This window comes from Bradysia coprophila, unplaced genomic scaffold (assembly GCF_014529535.1).
Source record: "Bradysia coprophila strain Holo2 unplaced genomic scaffold, BU_Bcop_v1 contig_235, whole genome shotgun sequence".
NCBI lineage: Eukaryota > Metazoa > Arthropoda > Insecta > Diptera > Sciaridae > Bradysia > Bradysia coprophila.
In genome coordinates, this window is record NW_023503496.1 from 3,825,771 (window position 1) to 3,845,564 (window position 19,794).

At 35.6% G+C, this 19,794-nt stretch overlaps 2 protein-coding genes and 1 long non-coding RNA gene across 5 annotated transcripts in view; 2 read left to right on the top strand and 1 right to left on the bottom strand.

Moving 5' to 3' along the window:
- The window catches only part of LOC119077483 (bestrophin-2), a 45,961-nt gene extending 39,289 nt beyond the window's left edge, over positions 1–6,672 (top strand). For all 3 annotated transcript variants that reach the window (XM_037184695.1, XM_037184697.1, XM_037184696.1), the window contains 3 exons: positions 4,802–5,029; positions 5,094–5,355; positions 5,424–6,672. In XM_037184695.1, coding sequence (XP_037040590.1) covers positions 4,802–5,029; positions 5,094–5,355; positions 5,424–6,190 — 1,257 coding nt within the window. In that variant the 3' untranslated portion in view covers positions 6,191–6,672. The remainder of the gene's footprint in view (positions 1–4,801; positions 5,030–5,093; positions 5,356–5,423) is intronic.
- On the bottom strand, positions 283–10,121 carry LOC119077524. Its single transcript, XR_005087824.1, has 3 exons — positions 9,696–10,121; positions 8,999–9,008; positions 283–294 (listed from the first exon to the last, which is right to left on the bottom strand). It is a non-coding gene; the product is annotated as an uncharacterized LOC119077524 (long non-coding RNA).
- Positions 10,122–11,470: 1,349 nt separating this feature from the next.
- LOC119077525 (myosin-G heavy chain-like) lies at positions 11,471–13,363 on the top strand. Its single transcript, XM_037184751.1, has 3 exons — positions 11,471–11,720; positions 11,785–12,046; positions 12,115–13,363. The coding sequence occupies exons 1-3, from the start codon at positions 11,502–11,504 to the stop codon at positions 12,879–12,881; spliced, it is 1,248 nt and encodes a 415-aa protein (XP_037040646.1). The 5' UTR covers positions 11,471–11,501; the 3' UTR covers positions 12,882–13,363.
- Positions 13,364–19,794: the final 6,431 nt, after the last annotated feature.

Genomic DNA, 19,794 nt, shown 5'->3' on the forward strand with positions numbered 1-19,794 from the left:
GTTTTTTTGCTTTTGATTGTTTTTTTCGGCACCTTCGGATAGAATGTTAGCTTTTTGACCGTGATCTGCGGGGCATCTGTGTAGCAATGTTTTTCGGTTCTGAAATTCCGTTGTGTGTTCTTCCGCGTTTAAGTTTAATTTACCGAGTGGATAGAATAGGATTTCACTTAGTGAATTGGACCGCAGTTTGTTTGTTATTAACCTGACACATATTGCAATCATATTAACAGTCTTACTTAAACTTAAACTATTACTTCATTTGATCGAATATTTCCAGAAATTGATTTCAGAAATCTTTTACTTCATTTGTTTTGAACATGTCTTTTGCTATATAAGACTTCATCGGTCAGAGAGCTTGTCGTTGCTGTTGTTTGTCGATAACAGATGACAGCTGTCTGTAACAGGTTAAATCTGACGTAGTTCCACCTAGTTTGTTTCGATTTTCAGTTTCACATTAGGGAAAAACGAAAATCGGTTCAAATAAACTCGATTTATGCAGGCCCTGCCGAAGTTTCTCGACGTTTTTGGTTTTCTTGAATTTGAAGAGAATCAAGAAAATTCAAGAAATCTTTCGACTTCTTGAATTTTCTTCAACTTTCTTTATTTTCACAAGAACTTTCTCAAAAGTATGTCCTGATCCTGACTGATATGTACAGTAAAAACGTAGGGTCTTCCGGCTACATCACTTCAATCTCACGATTTTCATAAATCTTTTCTGCTCGGTCAAATAAAGCCGGAGCATTATAATTTGATCGATTCTACTCATTTAATTCATTTTTAAATAATTGTAGTTTTCGAAGAAATCATTTCGAAAACATTACAGTATAAAAGCTTAGAAGCGTGCATTTGAACGGATTACCCGCAGATATACCGCGAGTAAACAGCTCTAATGCTTATGTGTAAGCTTTTATACTGTAATGTTTTCGAAATGATTTCTCCGAAAACTACAATTATTTAAAAATGAATAGAATCGATCAAATTATAATGCTTCGACTTTAAATTACTATTTTGGCATCCTTGAAGGATCTTTTATTCTTACCAATCTGTGAAATTTTCAGCCCAAACGACCTGTTGTAAGATTATCTTTCACGTTTGTTTTTGTCGAAATCGAATAATCAATTTTCGGTCCTGTTTATGCCCGACAGACACAAAGGCCATTTTCATGACTACTATCCCTAAAAATGAATAGTTGTGAATTTTGTTGATTGGAGGCGTAGCCGAGGTCAATAAACACACGAAAACGTGACCTTTCGTTTTTATCCAGAGTTATGTAACAGATTTTACATGCTGGGGGCGTCGAAAGAAGTGCTTGAAATATGAAAAGAACGGTTTTCAACGCATGTAGCATGTAACCTCCATTCGACTTCGCCTCGGATCAACAAAATTCACACGTTAATAAGCCACTTTCGACGCTAGAGAAAACAAAAACATGTAAATAACTATTACATGCTGAGGGCGTCGAAAGTAGTGCTTGTCATTTTCATACATTCAGTGTTATACGATAACGCGATCTGCACATGATCCGGGAAACTCTTGCAATTACACCAACGGAAGTTTCTTTTTTATGAAATGGTTTCGTTTCCAGCGTAGTCTCTTACATACTTTTGTTTTCCCTTTGGTTGAAAATGACACTACTGGGGAGGTAAAATTAAATGAAAATTGACAAAAAGCTCAAAAGCACGAAATAGTTATTTCCGTATCTGTTGGGCTCGGAATATTTTAGGCAATTTCGCGAATTGTAGCTCGAACGAAGTGAGTAATGCCTAAGCAACGAACTTAAAGCATGAGTGATAATAGTGGTCAACTTCAGAAAGTGCTCCATTTTAAATGAACAATTTTTTGCAGTGTTTTGCGTTTGTATGATACACTGTCCAGTTTCAGTACTCTATTTAGGGAACCACTCATGCTTCACTGACAAAAAAGTTTTCAGATTATTACCTGTGACAGATAATCTTTCCCCAGGTAATGTAATTTCTCATACAAAAACAGCATTACCTGTCACAGGTAATGTGATTTTTATATGAAAAATTACATTACCTGGGGACAGAACTGTCAACGTTTTTCTCAGTGTTGAAGTGCATTGGCCCAAGGCATGAAAAATTCTGTACAGAGCTCGGAATAAAAACAAAAAAAGTAGACTTTAAGTGCGATTGGTTTCAATCGGCCTCGGACCAATAAAGCTGTATAAATAATACATACCTACTAGTTATTAACTAGGGATGAAAGGATGAAAATTAGAGTTTAAGTGCGAATTTTACGTCATCCAAATGAGGCATGAGAAAGTTTACTTTACGTTGTTGCAGAAAGTATGGCTTTCAATGCATGAAGCATGTAAAGTAAATTGAAGAAGCAACGAAAGGAAAACGTTTGATCAATCCTAAATAGGCATGGGCGATAATGATAATGGTTATAGATAATTATCGATTATCGATAATCGATAATTATTGACTTTTTTATCGAAAATTATCAAAAAAAATATCGATTATCGATAATTATTGATATTTTGATAATCATCAAGATATCGATAATTCGATATATCGATATTTCGGTCCGAAAATCCGATATTTATCGATATATTCCGATTTATCGGTATATTATCATGAATTTTCAGATAAATATCAAAATACCGATATTTTGATAATTATCGAATTTCGATATTTTGATAATTATCGATAATTATTAAATTATCGATAACGATATGATTAATCGATTATCGATAATTTCTTTCGATTGATATTATCGATAATTTTGAACGTCTCCCATCCCTAATCCTAAATCTAAAAAAGGCAAACGTTTCGCTTTTTGGGCAACTTACTTCTTTCTCTGATCTTTGATGTACCTTAATTCTAGAAAAAATCGATTTTTTTTTTAAATGGAAAAAAAGGTTCGTAGTTTCAGCTCCGAAAATGTGAAACAATATTGCCAACAATAATTCGGTAATCGTCTCACTGCGGCACATTCGAACAATACGCTTTTCTGAACCGAACTATAATTGAAATTCAATAAATTGTTTTCAAATAATCATAAATATGACCCAGATTACCGTTTTTAATTATGCAAATAATTTGCTACAGATTGTTTAGCTTACACATTTTGTAGTGTAAGGTTGTTGCCAATAATAAATTTAAAAAAAAAATTATTTTGTTAAATAATTTATGGAAAAATTTCACATGAATATGAGTGTGCAACCGTGGTAGTTCTTTGAAAAAAAATGTCAATAAACCCATGGAACATGTAACTTACGTACAGCGCAATTTTATTTATTTTAATTCTTCTTTTTTCTGGTCGCGTTTTGGTTTTAATTTTATTCACTATGTAATGAGTGTGCGACCTTAAATCAATTAATCTCTATGCACTTGCACAATAACGTTAATGTACAATGTTAAATAGCAAAACAGGTGAAATGTATTTTCATTTTATCGACACCAATTTGTCGTTGTAACCGATCGGAGAAAAGTGAACATGTTTTCTGATTTTGGAAGTTATTGTGGTTTTGTGATTCGCAATTTTTTAACAAATGAGGGACTAGATTTTTAGTTTATGTCTTAGAGAAACTCACGCGATTCGGCAGGATATTGAAGCATATGAATCTAGGTTTTCATTTGTTAAACTGTAGAGTTGCAAGCAAACATGTTGTTTTTGTCACGCTATAATATAATTTTTGGATCAAGTTTGTCCTCCACGCCAGATTTTTCGAGTAGATTGAGTAGATTGAGATTCATATTTTCACTTGCGCCGTACATTTGTCGTATCGCTACCCACGCATTATTGGTTAAATTGTAAAATTGAGACAAGTAGTATCGAGGACAGAGAAGATTTTCATTTTTCAGTTTTTTGATGATGCCAGAGCCAATCCTAGAATTTCACCGATGTAACTCGTCTCAGACTACTTGAATTCCTAGCCCAATATAGCCGCGTACTACATGACCTCAGCTATGCAATGATAAACATGCTGTGGTAGAAATTTTTGTAAAACGTTTGATCCCTTTTAACTTTTGGAGCGGTCCATCGGGTCACAGATGAACTTTAAAAAAATGGTTTTTGACGCAACCTGACATAGTTACGGTTTCTTGGTCACGTTAAACGAGATACAATTTTTTGAAGGCACTAGTGAGAGGTCTCCGTGCTTTGCTATGACTGAAGTAGAAACTTTGTTCTTTGAAATTAGCGAAATGGTTTCAGCCACTGTTTCGATCTGAGAGACAGTACAATGCAATTTCATAACTTTTCAAAAGCCTGTAAGAAACCTTTTTTGCCAACATCTCATCAAGTGACTAGTCATACCCTGTTGGATGTACAAGTCTAGAAAATCGTAAGCAAAATGAAAGTAAACCACGCAGTCACGTGCGGAAAGTTTACTTTCATTTCGATTTGCTAGGTTTGTACATGCAACAGGGCATGACTAGCCACTTGTGGTTAGTTGTTTCCTTACCAATAATTCTTTAAAGCTTTTGAGAAGTTATGAAATTAGATTGTACTGTCTATCAGATCTAAACATTAGCAGAAACCAATGTGTCTGCTTTATGGCACGATGCTATGGTCGTTGGAGGTTTCCACTCTAAACCAAAGTTCGTAGGGACAAGGGCAATCCATAAGAATGTTAGTAATAGTCTCAAACGACAGAAGTCTGATGTTAAGCTTACGAAGCTTACATATGAGGACTCTCTATTACGAAACAATTTTTACAAAACTCATAGCACAGAATGTCTCTCCAGGCACTGTGTGCTGTAAAAAATTTACTTACGAAACCAGAGCCGCCGTTTACATGCGATATGATTGTTGTTCAATAAATTATTTTCAGGCGTCGTACATGATTGTGGACGAAATGCACGAGGAGCATCCGGAGCTTCTACGCGATCAGTATTGGGACGAAATAGTGCCCAAAGAGCTGCCGTACACTGTTGGTTCCGAACATTATCGCAAACATGAACCGAAAGGATCAGCCGAACACTACAAAGTGAAGCAAAACGATGCACTCTATGCCAATATTTCGACAGCGAAGGGTGGTGAGGACGTGTATGCAGACTATGTAAGTGGACAGTATAGCCGAAGTGTTTTTCTTACCCCTAATTTATGATTTATTGCGTTCACAGGAAAGTGTCGATACTCCAATGGTGGAGCGTAGAAAGAATTGGTTCAGTCGACAAATATCTCGCATGGGTTCAGTGCGGAGCTCGTCGACAGCCTATTCGTCCGGTGGCGTATTCAAGCGAAACCGTAACAACTCGGTTTATGCTAATCCCGAGGCGGTCTTACCAGGACAGACTACTCAACCGCCTGCGCATAAAATGAGTTTGTACGAGAAATTTGTGAGTCGGAAATCGGATCGACAACAGCGACAGTTTTTGAAGCAAAGTGAGTGAATGATGACAATTTATACCCCCAGAACACCAGTCATTTTACTTGTATCTCTCTTCGAACAGATTCCAAATTAAATCTGAACGGAGCACTCTCGACAGCACCACAGAAAAACCGTCCCCGGATCCCTACACCAGACGTTTCAAATGACAAAGAGAATCGATTCAATTTGATGCCAACGCCATCGTCCCAGTCCAGCAACAACCAGCATTCCATTTTGAATATAGCAGAAAGCGTTGCGCTTGCAACTCGAAAACTTGCCACCGAGCCGAGTGTCTATCCAACACCGACGAAAGACGACACCCTTCCAATAGCAACTCTCCAGCTCAGTCCCATAAACGAAATGGATTCCGGTTCGGTGAACAATACCCTTAACACCAACAGTCCCACCACAGCCGAACTCGCTCGCTCGGTGGTGATACCAACGGTAACATCTAGTGGCAGTTTTGCCGAAATTACAAACACACCGTCCATGATGCGCGTCACTCTATTCCCGAAAGTGACGAACGGCACATCGCCCAGCCACGAAGTATCCGTGTCCATTCAAACGATGCCGATGAATTCATCGCCAACGACTCCATCGAATGTTATCATCACCGAAATACCATCCGACACAATGGACGACGAAGTGGACGGGATCAGGGGACGCCCACTTTCGCGGCAAAGCAGTTCATTGTCGGCTGCACCGCACGTCGGTCGTATGCGAACGATATCGGACGCATCGAATAAATCGCCAGTGCCAGGACGGCAGAATAATTTAGGAAATTCGTCGGCACCGTCGACTTTGAAGAAAAGCACACCGGAACAGAAAACCGGAGAGGTTTACGTTTGAGTCGATGATATGTTGGTTGGATATGTCGGGCTGGAACGTTTTTTTTTTGTAAATAAAGGAAAGAGTGGGAGATGGGTTTCCATTCGACCAGTTCTGTTACACCAACAGCCCTAACTGCAATTCAAAGCATATTTGACTCATAAAGAGTTTTATGATCTTCCGATTCACCTTTTTTTAAGAAATTCAATTAATTCCGCGATGATGAATTTAAAACAACAATTATGTCGCTGTCGCCAGTAAGCCGGCTGAACCGGTCTGAATTGGAAGCACTAATTGCGCATAAATTTTGATTTTTAATTTTATTTCTTGTGATAATACTTTTAGTTGTAACAACCGTAAAAGGGAAATTCTATTTTGTAAAAAGTTTCTGTTTGCCGCGACCGAGCGACCGTTTTTTTATCTCTCCTTCTTATTATTGTGCTAATGAAAAATGTTAAGGATTTTTAATAGGCCATAATGTTATAGATGTTTACGTTTTAAGTTACAGTAAAAATTGTTAAAAATCAAGAAAAGAAAATTGAGTTTCTTTTGCAGTTGATTGCCGAAAAACCACTCATGAGGCGATCGGAAGATACCGAACAAATGACTTTTCAGATGGCGTTTGAACGCCTTTATACCATTCAAATCGCGCAAAGCCGATGGCAAACTGTTAAAAAAACTGAAACCACGGATCTCTACTGCCTTTTGTCCAAAACTGGTTTGGGAAAATGACGGATGAAGAAGATTTCTTCCCCTAGTTAAGTGATCGTGGACGTCACCATTCGGTCTTACTTCAACATCGTGCTTTATCAGATCGTTCTTTAAGGAAAAAACCAACGATGCCGTCTGAAGAGCATTAAAATAATCGATTGGTAGGATCGACCTGTTAAAGTAGTCTTTCGCTGAAGCTCTGAACTTCAAACCGTGAATATTACGTAATGCTCTTTTCTGGAGTAACAACAAATCATTCAAAACACCTCTTGGTGCTGAATTCCAGATTGGATTCAAGTAACTCACTAGGCCCCACCTTATGGGTGGGTCAGGTCCCTTGACTGACTGAATAAATATTCGTAACTTGACGGTTGCGTGTATAAAATCGTACAAGAATTGTCAAGTTACGAATTCTTTAAAGTTACGAAAATACGAAAATCTGCACTCTGGGTTGTCACCTTAATGCGAATGTCCATACGATTCGTAACTTTTAAGATGACAACTGTCAAGTTACGAAATCTTAAATTCACGAGAATCTGCGCGCTTCTTATTTTCGTATAAATTGCGCATTCGCTTTATTATATTCCAAAATTTTTTTCAGAAAGTCCCATTGTCTGCTATAAGCGGTGGTGAAAAGATTTCTTGATTATGTATTGAACGTGTGGATTACGGCCCTCGCTTCGCTCAGGCCGCAAAGTCCACACTTGTTCAATTTTTTGTATACAAACAACTACCACGAAATCACTCAAAAAAATCTTTTCGAAATAAAGTCTAGATTGTTACTCCAATACTTTCCATTTACTAACCTAAGCCTCATGTATTCCAGTCCTAGTCGATTAAAAAAAAATATGGAAGGCCTCGCTTTGCTCTGACTGTAAAGCTCACGTTCGTTTAAATTTTCTAAATTATGAGAATTTTTTTAGCAATTAAATCTACTGAAACTCGGCCTCATTTGATCATGAATAAAGTATGTAACTCGTGTGATTACGGCCCTCGCTTCGCTCTGGCCGCAAAGTTCACACTCGATGATTTTTTTTCTAGCATAGGCAACAATAAATGACACATAAAAGTCTTTTCGGAATAAATAACAGATTATTACTTCAGTATTTTCCATTAACCAACTTAACCCGATTTATTTCAGTACTTACAGTCCATAAACTTTAAAAATATTTGGTTTCAGTATATTTAGCTAATCCTTCTGTCACATCTTTTGACAGCTTTTTACGTTTTAGTACGTTTTCTCTCCCAGCAGCAAAAACCCTATCCCAGTACAAAAAGTATATCGAATGCCGCAAATGCATTTAAAAACGAACATTCGTTGAAATACTTTTTTATCACACCAAATCTTTATCATTTTATACAAATATGTTCATCTTTATAATAACACAACATCGGTGATTTGCATGCAATTTAAACAAAACCAAATCAATTGTTCATGTGTTACATTTACATTATGGAAGAGGAATGTCTTATTCTTTATCCAAATTTGTGCACAGCTAACTGTGTTTTTCTTTCTTTGTTTAACAAGTGTAACTTTCTGCAATAAGTCACTAAATAAACATTTCGATAAACTACAAAATAATTCAAAAATATTGTATTGTGGCTTGCCTACGTCTACGATATGCAAATTTATTAAATTTTTGTGGACGAAAGAGCGACGCAATCTCAATAAACTAAACAGACATCTGAAACAAATTATGATCGGATCTACTACCCTCTCGTTTTCATACGTTTTGTTCATTATTTCATTATTGTTCCTTGACATTAGAGATTTTTTTTTTTTTTCATTGTGCAAAAGTCAACCGACAAGAGGACAGCGAATTATAAAACTTGTTCTTCAATTTGTAAATTTTAATTTAATTTTTGTGCTTTATTGTGACTTTGATATCAATTTCTATCAGTATTTTCGAAATTAGTTCAGCTAAATGCAAAGGAGTTGCGTGTTCAAATGTTGGATTTGTTGTATTAAATCAGTAAAAATGTTTTCTGTTTTGATCGTCTACAATCATTGTTTGGAATATTCTGTTTCGAATAGTTAACAATATTATTAACCAAGATGGCTCAGTATGTTTCTCAATTCGTCGGTCCGAAAATCAATAAATTGAAACAACTTTAAACATTTTGTGACCTTAACGCCATAATATCAGCTGTGGCTCAAAATATAAATACAAAAATCAAATTAGAATTTCTTACGTGTAGTCGAATTGACTTCAGACATAATTTTGTCATTTCGCTTGCACGTAAGGTGCGAGTTTTTTTAAAAGGAATTTTAACGTGATCTTATGTGTTTAAAGATTGAATTAATAGCTGATGTGTTATGTGACAATAAAGTCACGAAGCGTCGGAAAATGTTTCAATTTTGGATATTTTTGATCGACAAATCGAGAGACATGAAACCTCTAAAATGTGCAATAACTATTCGGTATAAGTATTACCGCTGTGCATTTTATATGTGATTATGATGGCCAATAATATTGATGATGTCTCTAATATCTGCAAGTTCGAACAAAACGCCTTTACGTTGCAGTTTGTAAATGGATGAATTCCCTAAGATGAAACAACACGCCTTTACGTTTCTCTTCGTAAATGGAATTGTACAAACGCCTTTATGTTACATTTCGTATAAGGATGAATTCCCAAGGATTGTACAAAAATACTTTACAGTAAAGGCTTTACGTTACATTTCGTAAAAGGATAAATTACTAATTGATAAGATTAACAATAAACAGATTATCATTAAGAAAAAAAAATTAACAAAATGTTTGTTAAATCCTAGCGATTTTTTGATTTTGATTTTTTGGTGAGATTTGGTGACATCACAAAAATTCGCATCACAAAGATCCGCACTGACTTAAAACACCTCTTTGTCTTATTTTGTCATAAATTGTTCACTCCTTTTATTTGATTGCAAAGAAATTTTCAGAACAAACAGAAAGATGCTTTAAAGAGGAGGTATTTCTTGTCTACCTCTTGAATAAAATTTAAACTCATGTGAATACGGCCGCAAAGCTCACAGTAGTTGAAATTTTCTAGATTAAAAGACTTTTTTAGCAAATAAATCTACTGAATTGACCCGATTTGCTCATCAATAAGGTATGCAACTAGTGTGTTTACGGCCCTCGCTTCGCTCTGGCCGCAAAGTTCACACTCGTTGATTTTTTTTCTAGCATAGACAGCAAGAAATCACTCATAGAAGTCTTTTCAGAACAAATCATAGATTATTGATCCATCATTTTCCATTAACGTTAACTTCGTTAGTAATTTCAGTTCTGTCGAAATTACTCCGTATGATAAGGAGACAGAGCCATCACAAATTTCATTCTTAGTCGAATAATTTTTTTTGTTGAGGATTATTCAAGCTATCGTGCTATCAAGCGACCGACGAGACGAAAATTCTTTTGGGAATATCTCTAAGACCTGCTCTAAGGTGACTCGTCCGTTATTGGCCATCTTCAAACTTAACCTCAGGAATTTAATTCCTCTCGATTAAAAAAAAGTTTTGGAAATCTGTTGAGAAATACTCAAGTTATCAAACGTTGACCCAAAAATTCTTTTGGGAATATCTCAGAGATCTCCGGTCTATTATAGCCCATCTTTGAACTTAACGTGAGGAATTGAATTCCCCGTCGATTAAAAAGAAGTTTTTGGAAATCCGTTTAGGATTATTCAAGTTATCGTGGAATCAAGCGACGAGCCAAAAATTCTATTAAGAATATCTTTAAGATCACCGGTCCGTTATAGCCCATCTTCAAACTTGACCTGAGGAATTGAATTCCTCTTCGATAAAAAAAAGTTTTTGGAAATCCACTAAGAATTACTCGAGTTATCTTGTTATCAAGAGACAAGACAAAAATTCTTTCGAGAATATCTCCGAGCTCCCCAGTCTGTTATAGCCTATCTTCGAACTTAACCTAAAGAATTTAATTCCTCGTCAAATAAAAAAAATAATTTGGAACTCAGTTGAAGATTGCTCAAGTTATCGTGTTATCAAGCAATGAGACAAAAATTCTTTTGGGAATATCTTTAAGATCATCGGTACATCATAGCCCATCTTCGAACTTAACCTCAGGAATTTAATTCCCCGTCGAATAAAAAAAAAATTGGAAATCCATTGAGAATTACTCGAGTTATCGTGTTATCAAAAAATGAACAAAGTGTGACAAACATTTTCTGTATTTAAGATTTTTGGTCATACATTCATGTATTTTCAATCATAGTGAACATTTTGTGACAAACATTTTAGAGTGTTTATCATCCGTAAGACCCATGACTTTCAGTCAAGGGAATAAATGCCAATATATATTTCGTCTTTAGTTCAAACATTTAAAAAAAAAGTCAAAAATGTAAAAACAACTGATTTTGTCATGCAAAAAACCAAAGTTCGTAGGGACAAGGGCAATCCATAAGAATGTTAGTAATAGTCTCAAACGACAGAAGTCTGATGTTAAGCTTACGAAGCTTACATATGAGGACTCTCTATTACGAAACAATTTTTACAAAACTCATAGCACAGAATGTCTCTCCAGGCACTGTGTGCTGTAAAAAATTTACTTACGAAACCAGAGCCGCCGTTTACATGCGATATGATTGTTGTTCAATAAATTATTTTCAGGCGTCGTACATGATTGTGGACGAAATGCACGAGGAGCATCCGGAGCTTCTACGCGATCAGTATTGGGACGAAATAGTGCCCAAAGAGCTGCCGTACACTGTTGGTTCCGAACATTATCGCAAACATGAACCGAAAGGATCAGCCGAACACTACAAAGTGAAGCAAAACGATGCACTCTATGCCAATATTTCGACAGCGAAGGGTGGTGAGGACGTGTATGCAGACTATGTAAGTGGACAGTATAGCCGAAGTGTTTTTCTTACCCCTAATTTATGATTTATTGCGTTCACAGGAAAGTGTCGATACTCCAATGGTGGAGCGTAGAAAGAATTGGTTCAGTCGACAAATATCTCGCATGGGTTCAGTGCGGAGCTCGTCGACAGCCTATTCGTCCGGTGGCGTATTCAAGCGAAACCGTAACAACTCGGTTTATGCTAATCCCGAGGCGGTCTTACCAGGACAGACTACTCAACCGCCTGCGCATAAAATGAGTTTGTACGAGAAATTTGTGAGTCGGAAATCGGATCGACAACAGCGACAGTTTTTGAAGCAAAGTGAGTGAATGATGACAATTTATACCCCCAGAACACCAGTCATTTTACTTGTATCTCTCTTCGAACAGATTCCAAATTAAATCTGAACGGAGCACTCTCGACAGCACCACAGAAAAACCGTCCCCGGATCCCTACACCAGACGTTTCAAATGACAAAGAGAATCGATTCAATTTGATGCCAACGCCATCGTCCCAGTCCAGCAACAACCAGCATTCCATTTTGAATATAGCAGAAAGCGTTGCGCTTGCAACTCGAAAACTTGCCACCGAGCCGAGTGTCTATCCAACACCGACGAAAGACGACACCCTTCCAATAGCAACTCTCCAGCTCAGTCCCATAAACGAAATGGATTCCGGTTCGGTGAACAATACCCTTAACACCAACAGTCCCACCACAGCCGAACTCGCTCGCTCGGTGGTGATACCAACGGTAACATCTAGTGGCAGTTTTGCCGAAATTACAAACACACCGTCCATGATGCGCGTCACTCTATTCCCGAAAGTGACGAACGGCACATCGCCCAGCCACGAAGTATCCGTGTCCATTCAAACGATGCCGATGAATTCATCGCCAACGACTCCATCGAATGTTATCATCACCGAAATACCATCCGACACAATGGACGACGAAGTGGACGGGATCAGGGGACGCCCACTTTCGCGGCAAAGCAGTTCATTGTCGGCTGCACCGCACGTCGGTCGTATGCGAACGATATCGGACGCATCGAATAAATCGCCAGTGCCAGGACGGCAGAATAATTTAGGAAATTCGTCGGCACCGTCGACTTTGAAGAAAAGCACACCGGAACAGAAAACCGGAGAGGTTTACGTTTGAGTCGATGATATGTTGGTTGGATATGTCGGGCTGGAACGTTTTTTTTTTGTAAATAAAGGAAAGAGTGGGAGATGGGTTTCCATTCGACCAGTTCTGTTACACCAACAGCCCTAACTGCAATTCAAAGCATATTTGACTCATAAAGAGTTTTATGATCTTCCGATTCACCTTTTTTTAAGAAATTCAATTAATTCCGCGATGATGAATTTAAAACAACAATTATGTCGCTGTCGCCAGTAAGCCGGCTGAACCGGTCTGAATTGGAAGCACTAATTGCGCATAAATTTTGATTTTTAATTTTATTTCTTGTGATAATACTTTTAGTTGTAACAACCGTAAAAGGGAAATTCTATTTTGTAAAAAGTTTCTGTTTGCCGCGACCGAGCGACCGTTTTTTTATCTCTCCTTCTTATTATTGTGCTAATGAAAAATGTTAAGGATTTTTAATAGGCCATAATGTTATAGATGTTTACGTTTTAAGTTACAGTAAAAATTGTTAAAAATCAAGAAAAGAAAATTGAGTTTCTTTTGCAGTTGATTGCCGAAAAACCACTCATGAGGCGATCGGAAGATACCGAACAAATGACTTTTCAGATGGCGTTTGAACGCCTTTATACCATTCAAATCGCGCAAAGCCGATGGCAAACTGTTAAAAAAACTGAAACCACGGATCTCTACTGCCTTTTGTCCAAAACTGGTTTGGGAAAATGACGGATGAAGAAGATTTCTTCCCCTAGTTAAGTGATCGTGGACGTCACCATTCGGTCTTACTTCAACATCGTGCTTTATCAGATCGTTCTTTAAGGAAAAAACCAACGATGCCGTCTGAAGAGCATTAAAATAATCGATTGGTAGGATCGACCTGTTAAAGTAGTCTTTCGCTGAAGCTCTGAACTTCAAACCGTGAATATTACGTAATGCTCTTTTCTGGAGTAACAACAAATCATTCAAAACACCTCTTGGTGCTGAATTCCAGATTGGATTCAAGTAACTCACTAGGCCCCACCTTATGGGTGGGTCAGGTCCCTTGACTGACTGAATAAATATTCGTAACTTGACGGTTGCGTGTATAAAATCGTACAAGAATTGTCAAGTTACGAATTCTTTAAAGTTACGAAAATACGAAAATCTGCACTCTGGGTTGTCACCTTAATGCGAATGTCCATACGATTCGTAACTTTTAAGATGACAACTGTCAAGTTACGAAATCTTAAATTCACGAGAATCTGCGCGCTTCTTATTTTCGTATAAATTGCGCATTCGCTTTATTATATTCCAAAATTTTTTTCAGAAAGTCCCATTGTCTGCTATAAGCGGTGGTGAAAAGATTTCTTGATTATGTATTGAACGTGTGGATTACGGCCCTCGCTTCGCTCAGGCCGCAAAGTCCACACTTGTTCAATTTTTTGTATACAAACAACTACCACGAAATCACTCAAAAAAATCTTTTCGAAATAAAGTCTAGATTGTTACTCCAATACTTTCCATTTACTAACCTAAGCCTCATGTATTCCAGTCCTAGTCGATTAAAAAAAAATATGGAAGGCCTCGCTTTGCTCTGACTGTAAAGCTCACGTTCGTTTAAATTTTCTAAATTATGAGAATTTTTTTAGCAATTAAATCTACTGAAACTCGGCCTCATTTGATCATGAATAAAGTATGTAACTCGTGTGATTACGGCCCTCGCTTCGCTCTGGCCGCAAAGTTCACACTCGATGATTTTTTTTCTAGCATAGGCAACAATAAATGACACATAAAAGTCTTTTCGGAATAAATAACAGATTATTACTTCAGTATTTTCCATTAACCAACTTAACCCGATTTATTTCAGTACTTACAGTCCATAAACTTTAAAAATATTTGGTTTCAGTATATTTAGCTAATCCTTCTGTCACATCTTTTGACAGCTTTTTACGTTTTAGTACGTTTTCTCTCCCAGCAGCAAAAACCCTATCCCAGTACAAAAAGTATATCGAATGCCGCAAATGCATTTAAAAACGAACATTCGTTGAAATACTTTTTTATCACACCAAATCTTTATCATTTTATACAAATATGTTCATCTTTATAATAACACAACATCGGTGATTTGCATGCAATTTAAACAAAACCAAATCAATTGTTCATGTGTTACATTTACATTATGGAAGAGGAATGTCTTATTCTTTATCCAAATTTGTGCACAGCTAACTGTGTTTTTCTTTCTTTGTTTAACAAGTGTAACTTTCTGCAATAAGTCACTAAATAAACATTTCGATAAACTACAAAATAATTCAAAAATATTGTATTGTGGCTTGCCTACGTCTACGATATGCAAATTTATTAAATTTTTGTGGACGAAAGAGCGACGCAATCTCAATAAACTAAACAGACATCTGAAACAAATTATGATCGGATCTACTACCCTCTCGTTTTCATACGTTTTGTTCATTATTTCATTATTGTTCCTTGACATTAGAGATTTTTTTTTTTTTTCATTGTGCAAAAGTCAACCGACAAGAGGACAGCGAATTATAAAACTTGTTCTTCAATTTGTAAATTTTAATTTAATTTTTGTGCTTTATTGTGACTTTGATATCAATTTCTATCAGTATTTTCGAAATTAGTTCAGCTAAATGCAAAGGAGTTGCGTGTTCAAATGTTGGATTTGTTGTATTAAATCAGTAAAAATGTTTTCTGTTTTGATCGTCTACAATCATTGTTTGGAATATTCTGTTTCGAATAGTTAACAATATTATTAACCAAGATGGCTCAGTATGTTTCTCAATTCGTCGGTCCGAAAATCAATAAATTGAAACAACTTTAAACATTTTGTGACCTTAACGCCATAATATCAGCTGTGGCTCAAAATATAAATACAAAAATCAAATTAGAATTTCTTACGTGTAGTCGAATTGACTTCAGACATAATTTTGTCATTTCGCTTGCACGTAAGGTGCGAGTTTTTTTAAAAGGAATTTTAACGTGATCTTATGTGTTTAAAGATTGAATTAATAGCTGATGTGTTATGTGACAATAAAGTCACGAAGCGTCGGAAAATGTTTCAATTTTGGATATTTTTGATCGACAAATCGAGAGACATGAAACCTCTAAAATGTGCAATAACTATTCGGTATAAGTATTACCGCTGTGCATTTTATATGTGATTATGATGGCCAATAATATTGATGATGTCTCTAATATCTGCAAGTTCGAACAAAACGCCTTTACGTTGCAGTTTGTAAATGGATGAATTCCCTAAGATGAAACAACACGCCTTTACGTTTCTCTTCGTAAATGGAATTGTACAAACGCCTTTATGTTACATTTCGTATAAGGATGAATTCCCAAGGATTGTACAAAAATACTTTACAGTAAAGGCTTTACGTTACATTTCGTAAAAGGATAAATTACTAATTGATAAGATTAACAATAAACAGATTATCATTAAGAAAAAAAAATTAACAAAATGTTTGTTAAATCCTAGCGATTTTTTGATTTTGATTTTTTTGGTGAGATTTGGTGACATCACAAAAATTCGCATCACAAAGATCCGCACTGACTTAAAACACCTCTTTGTCTTATTTTGTCATAAATTGTTCACTCCTTTTATTTGATTGCAAAGAAATTTTCAGAACAAACAGAAAGATGCTTTAAAGAGGAGGTATTTCTTGTCTACCTCTTGAATAAAATTTAAACTCATGTGAATACGGCCGCAAAGCTCACAGTAGTTGAAATTTTCTAGATTAAAAGACTTTTTTAGCAAATAAATCTACTGAATTGACCCGATTTGCTCATCAATAAGGTATGCAACTAGTGTGTTTACGGCCCTCGCTTCGCTCTGGCCGCAAAGTTCACACTCGTTGATTTTTTTTCTAGCATAGACAGCAAGAAATCACTCATAGAAGTCTTTCAGAACAAATCATAGATTATTGATCCATCATTTTCCATTAACGTTAACTTCGTTAGTAATTTCAGTTCTGTCGAAATTACTCCGTATGATAAGGAGACAGAGCCATCACAAATTTCATTCTTAGTCGAATAATTTTTTTTGTTGAGGATTATTCAAGCTATCGTGCTATCAAGCGACCGACGAGACGAAAATTCTTTTGGGAATATCTCTAAGACCTGCTCTAAGGTGACTCGTCCGTTATTGGCCATCTTCAAACTTAACCTCAGGAATTTAATTCCTCTCGATTAAAAAAAAGTTTTGGAAATCTGTTGAGAAATACTCAAGTTATCAAACGTTGACCCAAAAATTCTTTTGGGAATATCTCAGAGATCTCCGGTCTATTATAGCCCATCTTTGAACTTAACGTGAGGAATTGAATTCCCCGTCGATTAAAAAGAAGTTTTTGGAAATCCGTTTAGGATTATTCAAGTTATCGTGGAATCAAGCGACGAGCCAAAAATTCTATTAAGAATATCTTTAAGATCACCGGTCCGTTATAGCCCATCTTCAAACTTGACCTGAGGAATTGAATTCCTCTTCGATAAAAAAAAGTTTTTGGAAATCCACTAAGAATTACTCGAGTTATCTTGTTATCAAGAGACAAGACAAAAATTCTTTCGAGAATATCTCCGAGCTCCCCAGTCTGTTATAGCCTATCTTCGAACTTAACCTAAAGAATTTAATTCCTCGTCAAATAAAAAAAATAATTTGGAACTCAGTTGAAGATTGCTCAAGTTATCGTGTTATCAAGCAATGAGACAAAAATTCTTTTGGGAATATCTTTAAGATCATCGGTACATCATAGCCCATCTTCGAACTTAACCTCAGGAATTTAATTCCCCGTCGAATAAAAAAAAAATTGGAAATCCATTGAGAATTACTCGAGTTATCGTGTTATCAAAAAATGAACAAAGTGTGACAAACATTTTCTGTATTTAAGATTTTTGGTCATACATTCATGTATTTTCAATCATAGTGAACATTTTGTGACAAACATTTTAGAGTGTTTATCATCCGTAAGACCCATGACTTTCAGTCAAGGGAATAAATGCCAATATATATTTCGTCTTTAGTTCAAACATTTAAAAAAAAAGTCAAAAATGTAAAAACAACTGATTTTGTCATGCAAAAATATAGATAAAAATTGACAAAATTGACGACCACTAAAATATGTCGTCGATTTATATGCATTTTTTATGCATAGGTAAAAAAGACAGAAACACGCAACGCAATATTTTGTCTCACATCAAAGTTCGACTTGCTTGTAAGACAAATATTGCGTTGCGTGTTTCTGTCTTTTTTACCTATGCATAAAAAATGCATATAAATCGACGACATATTTTCGTGGTCGGCAATTTTGTCAATTTTTATCTATATTTTTGCATGACAAAATCAGTTGTTTTTACATTTTTGACTTTTTTTTAAATGTTTGAACTAAAGACGAAATATATTGGCGCAATTATTTAAAAGAAAAATTGTCTTTTTTGAGCTAATCCGCCTACAAAATTCATTAAATGTTAAAATTATATCGATAAGATCCATTTTGAAAGTGTTGCATTGAATGCAAATAGAATTGAATACAGACGATTCATGGATTACTTCGGGGGAAGAAACAATTTTGGGATCTCGTAAACAAAATTAAAATTGACAAAATTGCCGACCATGAAAATATGTCGTCGATTTATATGCATTTTTTATGCATAGGTAAAAAAGACAGAAACACGCAACGCAATATTTTGTCTCACATCAAAGTTCGACTTGCTTGTAAGACAAATATTGCGTTGCGTGTTTTCTGTCTTTTTTACCTATGCATAAAAAATGCATATAAATCGACGACATACTTTCGTGGTCGGCAATTTTGTCAATTTTTATCTATATTTTTGCATGACAAAATCAGTTGTTTTTACATTTTTGACTTTTTTTTAAATGTTTGAACTAAAGACGAAATATATTGGCGCAATTATTTAAAAGAAAAATTGTCTTTTTTGAGCTAATCCGCCTACAAAATTCATTAAATGTTAAAATTATATCGATAAGATCCATTTTGAAAGTGTTGCATTGAATGCAAATAGAATTGAATACAGACGATTCATGGATTACTTCGGGGGAAGAAACAATTTTGGGATCTCGTAAACAAAATTAAAATTGACAAAAATTGCCGACCATGAAAATATGTCGTCGATTTATATGCATTTTTTATGCATAGGTAAAAAAGACAGAAACACGCAACGCAATATTTTGTCTCACATCAAAGTTCGACTTGCTTGTAAGACAAATATTGCGTTGCGTGTTTCTGTCTTTTTTACCTATGCATAAAAAATGCATATAAATCGACGACATATTTTCGTGGTCGGCAATTTTGTCAATTTTTATCTATATTTTTGCATGACAAAATCAGTTGTTTTTACATTTTTGACTTTTTTTTAAATGTTTGAACTAAAGACGAAATATATTGGCGCAATTATTTAAAAGAAAAATTGTCTTTTTTGAGCTAATCCGCCTACAAAATTCATTAAATGTTAAAATTATATCGATAAGATCCATTTTGAAAGTGTTGCATTGAATGCAAATAGAATTGAATACAGACGATTCATGGATTACTTCGGGGGAAGAAACAATTTTGGGATCTCGTAAACAAAATTAAAATTGACAAAATTGCCGACCATGAAAATATGTCGTCGATTTATATGCATTTTTTATGCATAGGTAAAAAAGACAGAAACACGCAACGCAATATTTTGTCTCACATCAAAGTTCGACTTGCTTGTAAGACAAATATTGCGTTGCGTGTTTCTGTCTTTTTTACCTATGCATAAAAAATGCATATAAATCGACGACATACTTTCGTGGTCGGCAATTTTGTCAATTTTTATCTATATTTTTGCATGACAAAATCAGTTGTTTTTACATTTTTGACTTTTTTTTAAATGTTTGAACTAAAGACGAAATATATTGGCGCAATTATTTAAAAGAAAAATTGTC

Coding starts and splice junctions, on each gene's coding strand:
- LOC119077525 (XM_037184751.1), top strand. CDS start 11,502: ATGATTGTGGACGAAATGCACGAGGAGCATCCGGAGCTTCTACGCGAT. Junction 11,721..11,784: donor AGGACGTGTATGCAGACTAT/GTAAGTGGACAG, acceptor TTGCGTTCACAG/GAAAGTGTCGATACTCCAAT. Junction 12,047..12,114: donor GCGACAGTTTTTGAAGCAAA/GTGAGTGAATGA, acceptor CTCTTCGAACAG/ATTCCAAATTAAATCTGAAC.